We start from the raw sequence: 11,212 nt of genomic DNA on the forward strand, positions 1-11,212 counted from the left end.
TTTCTCATCTAACCAGACATTGTCTACTGGCTCAGTTGTGAGACTTTTTTGTCTTCCTGATGCTGAGATGTAATTCCTACTGAAGGGTGTAGTCTTTGATCTCTAAGTGCTTCAACTCTTCCTCACTCTCTGCAAGCAAGGCTGTGTCATCTGCGTAACAGACTGTCCCTCCAATCCTGATGCCACATTCTTCTCCATAGAGTCTAGCTTCTCCAATTAATTGTTCAGCAAACAGACTGGATAGATATGGAGAAAGCATACAACCCTGATGTCCTTCTTCCTCCCTGGAACCACTGGGGGATCTGAACCATCAGACAAGCCGTTAGTGCAATGCTCTAAAAACTAATCCCAAACCTTTGCTTTCTTGTTGCTGAGAGACAAAAACAGTATAATTTTTTTTTTAAAAAAATAATAATTTTTTTAGACAAAAAAGTTCTACCCACTGTTTCTGAGTGAATCCGTCACGACCCTGAACAAGCAGACTTGATGGCAGAGGGCAGGGAAGGAATCACGCAGGTCCCTCCTTCCCCTGGGACGTAAATACACACATGGGCTTTGTGTCAGCTACCACATGAAGAAAGGGTGCCAGTCCCCCCCGGGAGGTCTAGAAAGGGAGGCAGAACAGGGCCAACTACCCCATATCCTTGTTTAGAAGTCAGGCCCCATAGGCAGGCTGGCTGAAAGCATTATTTTGAAATTCTAAACTTCAATCACACAAAGAAATGTGTGACTATTAAAATAGGCACAAATTTCACAAATACTTGCTGTGCAAAAGACTGTCGGCCTCCCCTTCCTCGATTTAGAAAACTCTTTTTGCGTGTGTGTGTGTGTGTGTGTTCAAAAGGATACACTGCTTTGGGGTTGGTGATGTCCAGGAAGTCGGGGCTCTGAGGCTGAAATTTGGAGTATGTGGCCACTTGAAGGTTGACGCTCTCCACCTGAACCAGGCCCCCTTCCTCCAACAGCAGATTCTGCATCATCTAGAACGGAAGAAAAATGCCATGTAAAATTAAGTGGCTACCAACACCCCACTAGTAACCGACACTCCAGGAGGGCTCTGTATTTGGATGGTCTCTCACTTTGGGTCTCCCAAGAAAACACCAGGGCAGGGAATTGGAGTCACTGTGAGCACGTGCCCAAAAGAAAGAAAGAGGGGAAAAGACGGGGAAAGAAGAAGGTCAATATGTGGTGCTTCTGCCTGAATCCAGGAGGCAACAGACCAGAGGAGCAGGTGGTCAGCCACCAGCTCCAGGATTTCAGGGGAGCCCCCTCTCCACACTTCTGTGTGGCCCGTTTGCAGCAGGCCCAGTGAGCTCACTTCGCATGAACAAAGCCTCAGGCCAAATGGAAAAAGGTATCATCCTTGTACTTGAGGGGCCACAGCTGAGGTAGGATGAAGGCGGCACAGCCTGTGTATCCTGGTGGCGAGCCCCACACAGCGAAGGCTGAGGAGCTGTGATCAGGGCCTGTGATGTCTGCTACAGGGGGTGACATGAGATTCCTATGAATCCATTCTATGAGGCAGACCAGAGCTGAGCAGTTAGACAGAAAGATGAATACAGACTCTAAGTATCGAGTGTGAGGACCCTGGACCACCGCTGCAGGGTCAAGGATCTGAGGCCAGCAGCAAGAGGGTGAAGGCTGGGAAAGAGAAACGCTTCATATCCTGGAATGCTTTTCCCAAGTTTTCTAACTAAGGAGCTCTAGTGCAAGAAGCTGTGCTGCAATCCCAAAGGCATGCAGTTCAAATCCACCAGCTGCTCTGTGGGAGAAGGATGGGCAATGGCCTCCTGTGCCTCTGAAAACCCGCTGGAGGGTCAGCTATGGGCCAGTTTCTACTTGACAGAGCACAACAACTTTAAACCTTCTTTAAAAAGCAATTTCGAGCATATGCAAAAACAGAGGGAGCGTCCACGCGTCCATCTCTGGTTCCAGTAATCACTGAGTCACGGCTGGTCTTGTCTCAGCCTGCAGTACCCCTCTCTAGGGCACCACCAGGGCACATGTCTTCCTAGGATGTTTCCCTCAGGCCAGTACTATCGGATGAGATGTTCCCACGCAGTATGGAAACCCCTGACGGCTGTGCAGCCGAGACACACCAGACATGACTGAAAGAACCCAAGAAGAATAGACCAAGTAGTGTAGGCAGGAAGAGGTGAACAGCGCTGAGGCAGGGCTATGCCCATAAGTGAAGACGGGAAGCAGTCACAGAGCCGGGAGGAGAGGCCATAAAGCAAGCCGCGGATGTCCCCATAAAGGGACAGCACAGGGAGACCGCGGCGCACTCGGGAAGACACCATCGCTGGAGGCTCTTCGTCAGGCAGGGATCAGAGGATCAGCAACTACAGAAACCATGGGGCGGTCACACCACCAACCATCACCAGCAGGACAGAGATCTGGATGTGGAATCTCCAAGGTTCTGTAACCTTGGGAAGTGACACTGAGGGAAAGCACTGTCAGGGCCAGAGGTCACACTGCCACAGGACAGACTTGCAGTCCCTTGGGTTGGCTTTTGGGGGAAATTTTGTGAGGAAAGGAGGACAACCAACAGAATCAAGCCCTGATGCCCCCGGCAAAGCTGGGATCTGAACCCCTGGGCGAAGCTGAACTACGGTGGAGGAAGAAGAGCAACAATGCTGGGAAGACACAGGCCCGAGCGGCCCCGCTGCAGAGACCTCATCCACGTCATCCAATGCCTCAGGTACCTGGACAATGACCACGTCCCTTGAGGCTGGATCTCCCAGAGAAGCTGGAGCTCAAGGAGGGATGGAGTCAGCCCCTCACTCAACAGGAAGCCCAGCTCCATGGCCGTCACCAAGGGACTCCAGGCAACACATCCCACGCCGCCAGAGACCTCCCCAGCGCACAGGAGAACAGGTTTCCGGGCTTTAGTTCGTCTTCTGGTCCCAAGAGGTCTGGGCGTTTGGACAAGTGGACACACAAACTCTGAGTGTGTGAGTTGAAGGGGTTCATATCCCTCTAATGTCCTATCTTCTCTGCAGATAAGCTGCCAAGGGGGCTTTCTGGGGGTCAGAGTGGAACAGGGAAGGAGCCACTTCCAACATTTCAGCCAGTCACAAAGCAGCTTCTCCTGGAAGCAGGTGCTCTATTGAAAAGGCAGAACATGTCCTCACATCCGTGAGGGGCACCTCCACGCAGACAGTAGGTGACAGGTCAGACACTGACAGGCCACGACCACTGGGCACTGATGAGTCATGGCCACTTGGCCTTGTGCTTTTCCATGCACGTGGGTACTTTATCCTATCCTCTCCTGTGTCCCACCTGAATAACAAACCCCACTTCACATGGGCCCCAGGGCAGGCTCCGAGGGCTTTCCACCTGAGGTTGGCCCGAGGGCTGAAAGAAAGACACTGTTACTATGGCAAATAAGCTGAATGCCTTGGAAAGACTCAGTTTCAAGCAAGTTCTCAAACTACCGTCCGTCCCCCCAGATACACTGCAATAGAATGAGGGGAGAAAGCTACAAGAAAGTGGCAGTGGGGAGGGGAAACAACAGGGGGTAATAAATAAAAAATAAAGCCTGACGGGAACTCACAAGTCATACAGCACAGTCATGATTTATGCGCAAGATCTTAACAATCCTCCCAAGGACAAGTCTTTTCTACTGCACGACGGGTGAATGTCTGTGAGTTTGTACTGAAGTTCAAGGTCTAAGGCATTCAGCATTGTTAAGAACACCCTTCACTTTGGTAAACTTCTCTGACCAACCAACCAAGACCTTGTCAGACCAGAGGAAAGGGCTCCTACCGCTGCAACCCATGTGAAGGAAGAAGCTGGGCCACTGTCCCAGCAGCAGACAGAGCCAGCACCCTCACACACACATGCTAGGGGGATGTCCCTGCCTAAGAGGCCCTGGGACGACAGGGCTTAACTGAGCCATGCAGGGCCTGAAAGGGACAGAGCCTCTCAGAGACCTAGATGGTACCACTCACCCAGTGGGGGAGGTAGCAGATGCCCTCGTCGGCCACAAACTCTAGCACGCCACAGTGTGTCATGCGGTCCGAATTCTTATTGGTCAGCTTGAACAGCATGGGGTAGGTAATGTTAAGTCGGCCTGTGAAAAAGAAGAGAGAGGTTAATGATGAACATGGACCAAGAAGGTGCCACTCAGGTACGGCTTCCTTGGAAGGACAACCCACGTTCACCCAAAGCCTGGCCCTGCCTCCCGCCAGAACTGGCCCAGACTCCTGTATGGTACTTGGACTCTCATATTTGCCAACCATCAGACTCCCAGGTCCTCAAGGCAGGGATGAATTTTATTCCCTGGGAGCACAGGGCCTAGCCAAAAACGGGTAATAAGGATGTTTGCTCATTTCTGGATTTCGGCACTGACTTAGTCTGCAGACTTTCTCAAATCACCAGTGTAAAGTACTTGTATGCATTCATTTAACCATAAATAATTTAAGGGTCAATCATGTGCCAAACAAAATCCCTTGCCTTTGCAGACTTCAATTCCAGTAAGACAAGAAGGCTAACAAGCAAGTGTACGACAATGCTACCGGGGCTGTGGGAACAGAGGGGGACAAGGAAGGCAGGGCTGTGGGAAAGGGCTAATGGGCTCTTGTACAATGAGTTCTCAAGTCAGCTCATCAGGAAGGTGAGGCAGGGCAAGGCCAGGGCGGCAACTGCAGGCAGAAGAGGAGCTTACACAAAGGCACAGGAAGAGATTAGAGAGCAGATAGCAATTAGGTATGTCTGGAGCACAAGGCAGCCCACGGGAGGTCAGGACGAGGAGGTTAGCTGGGTGGGGAACACAGGACTCAAGCTCCTGAATGGAAACGTGAGCTTTCAAGTCAAGACATGATCAGTTCTCTCAACCACATGATCCATGAGGACACAAGTGCACAGAGACAGAGGCAGGCAAAGAGGACTATGGGTACACCAAACTTGGGAGTGCAGGGTGACAGAGAAGGGGCTGGAGATGAAGCCAGAAATCCAGGAGACCGGAGGCTCTGGAGGCTAGTCTACGATGACAATGACAGTGTTTGCTACAGACAATGTCCTGGGACTTTGGTGAATCCTTCCAGAACAGTGAGATTGGCACTATCAGTTTGACAGTTTGATCAGTTTGAAGGCACGCAGTTTAAGTACCATGCCCAAGACCACAGAGCTCACCAGTGACAATGCTGGGATTCAAATCCAGAACACTGGCTCAAGTCTGGGAACTTAACCACTAAACTCTCCTATCTTTAGCTTCTAGGTGTAGGTAGACAAGTTAACAAGTCCCACTCCGAAACAGAAAGGTACAACAGACTCCCTTTTGTGTCTCTCTTAAAAATTCTAAACAACACAAATCCAGTTAAGATCACCCGGGCAGGAAGCCACAGAGGAGATGAACGCCTCCGGAAGTGGCAGTGCCCTGCAGTGGAAATGGATTTCACAAGGATGGGGGTTTTCCACAGCTGGCAGGTGTGATGTTGGGGTCTTAGGTGGAATGTTCTCAATGGACAAGAGGTGGGGGAAAGAGAAGGGAACTGTCAAGGGTCTGAGAGCCTAAGGGCCTTCTCCTCACTCCCTTTAGGAGAAAGGGAACATTATGTGGGACAGAAGAGATCGGCTCAGCTTTGGACCTGCTGCAGAAGAGAGGGGGAGGCAGAGCTATCAACAGAGCCTTCGACTTAGGAAGGCTGTCTGATGTGGAGATGAGAAGCCTGACTCTTACCATTCTGGGTCAACAGACCTCAGGTCTTTAGAAGCCTGGGAAATCCAGCCAGCACAGGCTGCCCCAGTACAGGGGGAAGTCCTTAACACTCATGTCTTCCTTTAATTCTGCCGGGCTCCTGATCTCAAAGCCAAGGTGGAGGACGGGGACTCGAAGCATCTAAGGCATTGGTGAAGATGGCATCCTCTGGCCCCACCCAGCTGGGACACTCTTTACCACCTCACCCTGGACACTTGCAACCCGGACCTCTCACCCTCCAGGAACAGTCCCTGACCCCACAGGATGAAGGACGCTTGTGTCTGCATGCACGGAGGAGCCTGATGGACGCATGGACTGTCCATATGCAGCCTGGCCATTCAGAAAATACTTACTGAGTTGATCGAGGGCAGATGGCGGCATGATTACTGCAAAAAAAACACACAAAACCCACACATTTTTACAGTATTAAAAAAGGGGTAAAAAACCCCAAGACATAGTTTCTATTATATTCCCCCCTGCCCCCCATGAGCGGTTTGGTTTTTGTTTAATTTTGTGTGTGTGTGTGTATACACCGTCAAATCAGATCGGACTGGTACAAGAGGAGATTGTCCCTCCTTCTCCAGCAGAGCATCTGGTGGCATACCTCTGGGACTGCAATGCCCCCAAATGAGTTTTAAACAATATTTTGGGGCAGCTAGAACGCCAGAATGATCTTTCTTAAGAAATCCTAGTTAATGTTATTTACTTGGGGGAATTAAATGGCTACCAATCAAAAATCGACTTTCAACTAGGAACGCCCCACCTTCTGCCCTTAGCAAGTCTGAGAGGCACAGAATTTTTACGGTGACACCAGCTGCGTCTGTTTAACATGTGCAAAATAATAACAACTGTTTGTAGGATACAAGCATGGGAGACATAGGAGCAAGAGAGTTTTCTAGACAAAATAAAAACAAGCACATACTCTTCCCTCCTTTCTCCACATCTGACCTGTCATTAGGCCCGGCTAGCATGGACACGGAGAAGCAGCGGTACTGTGTGGAGAAGCGGTTCTGGAAGACCCGGGGGATCGGGTGGTCGAACATGTTGAAAGAGAACTGGAAGGAGAAAAGGGGTGACAACTTAGCAAGGGCACATCGCTCTGTGCCAAATGACAAAACACAGCGGGGTCATTGATGCTAAATAGCAAAGAAGAAAATGTACTAAAATCTTGATTAACCCTTATCGGTGCTTGCTGCACTGAGTCTAATCCAGCTCATGGTGACCTCTGTGTCTCAGAGGGGAATGGGGCTTTGTAGGGTTTTTTGATGGCTGGTTTTTCTGGAGGCAGATCACCAGGCCTTTCTGCCACGGCACTGCCGGGTGCACTTTACTGGCGTCCCACTCCAATGCTTAGGTAACCGAGTGCCCCAAAGAAAGCATTTCCCAAGGTGTGTTGTTGTGAACCACTGAGTCAGAAATGACCCTTCAGTTAACCCTGCAGCGGGTTTTCAGAGGGAGTTAACTGCAAAGGAAGAAACTGCTTATCTTTCTCCCACCAGAGCTCCCTGTTTGTTAAATGCTGTGGAGTCAGAACTGACTCCTAGCTGACCCTCTGGTGGGTTTAAGAGGCTGTAAATTACGCAGGAAGAGACTGCACATCCTCTGGCAGAGCAGCTAGTGGATTCAAACTGTGTGCCTTAGGGACTGCAGCATAGCTTCTTACCACTAGGCTACCAGGGCTTCAAAGTAAATCTCAGATCTCTGTGATCCAACTTTTCTGCTACTCCCCATACCCCTCGTGTCCTGTCCCTTAGATCTAGTCTGTACAGCTTTCAGTAAAATCCAAAACTGGCTGCATAGATCCCTTCCTTAACCTCTAAGGATCCAGGAAGACACAGAAACTTGCATTCTGGAAAGCCACCTTTCCAAGACCTGCCATATGCCTGCCCAAGTTCCCTCCTCTGCCTGGAGCACTTTCCTATTTTCATTAGCTTAAAAAAATAACCATTAGTTTAACACACACTTTCACCATGTGACCATCTAACACTCTCTGTTATAAGCACGAGAGAATATCAGTGAACAAAACAGGAAAACTTTGTCCTGGTGGAGCTGACATACAAGATAGGGGATATAAGTAAAACTGAACACGTCTGTACCAGGTGGTGACAGATGCTTTGAAAACAAAAAGCAGGACAAGATGATCCCAAGAACCTTGCTGTTGTTGTTAAGCCCCATAGATTTAGAACCAACCCACAGCTGACCCTCCAGTGAGTTTTCAGAGGCACTAAATTGCATGGGAAGAGATTACCCATACTTCTCCCACAAGACAGCTGGTGGATTCAAACCTCCTGCCTTTGGGATCGCAGCACAGCTTCTTAGAGCTAGGCCACCAGAGTTCCCTCAAGAACCTAGAGATGTTATTTTAAACATGTGGTGTGGAAAGAACTCTGGGTGGGGACCTGCCGGCCCCACATTTACACCCCTGCTCCTGGCTCCCCACTGCCCCATGTCCTCTGTCCAGGAAGCCCTTCCTGCTCTGCCAAGTTGGGGCCGTACCCTCCAGCATGCCCTGACAGCTCAGAGCAGCTACCCGTGCTGTGCCACCCTATGATGCCACATCCTATTCAGTAATGAAAGCCACAGCAGGGTGTCACTGAAAAAGAATGACCCCAGCTCATGATGCCTGATAAAATGAAGCTTAGAAAATACACTAAACACCCATTTGGGGGTCTTCTCACAGTATAGCAATTCTCCCATGGGCACAGAGTGGGAACCGACACAAAACTGAGTCTTCAGCAGGTTTTCAGAGGCTGTAAATCACACAACAGATTACTGCCCATCTTTCTCCCTCAGAGCAGCTGGTGGATTTGAACTGCCAACCTTTGGGTTGAGCAACTCCTTACTCAGTTGGCCACCAAGAGCTCCCTTACTTAGGATATTCAGAAAGTATAAAATCTTGATCTTAAATATACATTAAACAGCAGCAGCAACAACAACAACAACAACAAAAAACCCAATTCAAAACCCACTGCTGTCAAGTCGCATCAGCCTCAGGGTGAGCCTCCTCTGGGCTGGGGTTAAGGCTGTAAATCTCAACGGGAGGATACTGCCCTTCTCTCTCCCTTGGAGCAACTGGTGGATTTGAATTGCCACCCTTTCAATTAAGCAATGCAACCATCTGGGGGGCACTGTTGTTACTTGCTTTTGCAACTGAGACTCACAGTGACCCTATCTACATACAACAGCCCTGCCCTATCCTGTGCCAATCTTATTGTCTCTGACACACCTACCCCCATTACCCCAGTCACTGAATCGATCCATCTCATTGAGGGTCTTCCTCTCTTGCACTGTCCCTTCACCCTCCCAAGCATGACTTTCCTCTCCAAGGACTGATCCCGCCTATCAGCATCTATAATTTTAAACTGGGTTTGTTTTGGGTTTTTTTCCCCATTTCCTTACTTTTTCAAGATTTTTCCCCCCCAAGAGTGTTAATTGTGGGGCCAAGCAAACTAAAGCTGTTAATAATCTCAATCTCTTCACCATCTATCATAATGCTTATATTTGGGCACTACATTGCCATTAAAATAGGATGAAAAGTCACCTAAAAAGGTTGTTTACTAGCAATTCCAAAACCAGCAAGCTTATTTATGCTGGGAACCTCCTCCAAATTATAGCACGCTCTTTCTTCAAAGCTCTAGAGGTCGAGAGGTAAGGAGTTGTGATGTCATCTTGAAGGCATAGGGCTCAAACCCACCAGCTGCTTCATGGGGAAAAGATGGGCAATCTTCTCCTGTGAAATTAAGTTGCCTCTGAAAACCTGCTCGAGAGTCAGCTAACTTGACTGTTCACAGCAGCTTGCTTAAAATCTCACATGGGTCTTTGCTTTCCAGTACCCTACCTAGTACAGTCGTTTCCTTCTAAGCAGTAAAACTTGATTCAACAAAATCTTCGCCAAAAACATAACAAATTAGACAGCTGGAGATTGAAAAGGGACAGAAGTCAGGCGCTTCCCTGACTGCCTTCCACTCCATCATCCCACCTAAGCTATTTCTAAAGTTTCTTCTCTTTGCAACATTTCAGACTTCCATTAGGAACAGTGTGCTCTCAATATACCCATGAACTTGACTTTCTGCTCTTCCTACTCTCCCTTAAAACATCAGTGCCTTGCATATTGTTTCACATGGATCAAGTATTGAATGTGTCTGTTAAGAAATTAATTTGGGGGGGGAAAAAAAGAAATGAACTTGGGAACAGTAATACAATTCAGTACTGACACACCTAGGGTAAGCCCTAACAGCTATAATCTTGTTTTAGCTAAAATAATCAGGTGACACTGAACCAGTGCTGCAGCACCACAGCCAAACCAAATGGGTTTCAAACCCCCACTGCCCACACCTGTGACATGATCCTCTTTTCAAATGGTTAAAATAAGAATCCTTGCCTGTGGGAGTAAAGCAGGATAAAGTGTGATGAGGGATGAGTACAAAAGAAAAACTATAACCAACAACAACAAAACCCACCCAAAATTTATTGCCATTGAGTCAATTCATTGGTTTTCCAAGATAGTAGATCTCAATGGCAGGAGACCACTTTCACCCACAGAGCGGCAAGAAGGTTTGCACTGCTGCTCGTTCAGTTAGCAGGCCAACATTTAACCTGCTGTGACACCTCTTATTACTAATAAACATAGCACTGAAAGAGAGCTCAGGTGGCTTAGTTGCAAGGCACTGCGTTGCCAACTCAAAGAATCATGGTTCAAATCCGCCAGCTGCTCCAGGGTAAAAAGATGGGCACTTTGCTCCCATGTGAATTACTGTCTCTGAAAACCCCCTAGAGGGTCAGCTATGAGTCGGTTCCGACTCGATGGTACATAATAACAACACACAATTGAAGTGTGAACACATCCAAAGGCTCAAAGCTGTCGAAACTGGGGCAGGAATCCTTTCTCTGGGGTGCTCGTGATTCTACTGTCCACTCCTAGCAACATCTCAGTTTATTGGTTATGAACATCTATTTAGGAGCGCTGATGGCAAAGTCCCTAGAGGGTTGGGCAGCGCACTCAAAGGCCACGCCCCACTGATGGACGGAATCCACCTGCCGCTCGGCAGAAAACGCACAACCTCCTCCTCCCAGGAGCTTTCCAGCCTCGGAAATCCAACGGAGGGTCAGTTACGAGTCGATCCGACGTGTTGGCAATGGGTTTGGGTTGATTTTGGGCTTAGTTTGCATTTGGGGACCCGCGATGGGACACAAGAAGACGCAAAGGAGCGCACTGAAGTCTAAACCAAAGTGCGAGTCATGCCCCAGGTAAGCGGAGTAAAGAGAGATCATTCTGATCAAGGAGCGACTACGGTCCAACGCATCCAGGACGAGAAGATGGGCCGGGCCTAGGCCGGGTGACTCGGCATCTCGGCCGCCACCTCGCCCAGTTCCGCTGACCCTGCCCCACCCCATCCCTGGGCCGGGTCCAGCAGTGCTCACCATGATGGCCACCTCTGCTCGCAGGAACCGCTCGCTCAGGGATGTTTGTGCTGCGAGATCGCCGACCACGACCTCGTACAGTTATCGCTA

At 49.2% G+C, this 11,212-nt stretch overlaps 1 protein-coding gene across 1 annotated transcript in view; it reads right to left on the bottom strand.

Annotated features, from left to right (window-relative positions):
• The window catches only part of UFD1L (ubiquitin fusion degradation 1 like (yeast)), a 23,671-nt gene extending 12,522 nt beyond the window's left edge, over positions 1-11,149 (bottom strand). Inside the window, exons 1-5 of the mRNA XM_006890444.1 lie at positions 11,123-11,149; positions 6,624-6,756; positions 6,055-6,087; positions 3,954-4,075; positions 850-980 (exon numbers count right to left, since the gene is read on the bottom strand). Coding sequence (XP_006890506.1) covers positions 850-980; positions 3,954-4,075; positions 6,055-6,087; positions 6,624-6,756; positions 11,123-11,125 — 422 coding nt within the window. The 5' untranslated portion in view covers positions 11,126-11,149. The remainder of the gene's footprint in view (positions 1-849; positions 981-3,953; positions 4,076-6,054; positions 6,088-6,623; positions 6,757-11,122) is intronic.
• Between the last annotated feature and the right edge of the window lie 63 nt (positions 11,150-11,212).

The sequence above is a fragment of the Elephantulus edwardii genome, unplaced genomic scaffold (genome assembly GCF_000299155.1).
Source record: "Elephantulus edwardii isolate Elephantulus edwardi_28Jun2011 unplaced genomic scaffold, EleEdw1.0 scaffold00089, whole genome shotgun sequence".
Lineage (NCBI taxonomy): Eukaryota > Metazoa > Chordata > Mammalia > Macroscelidea > Macroscelididae > Elephantulus > Elephantulus edwardii.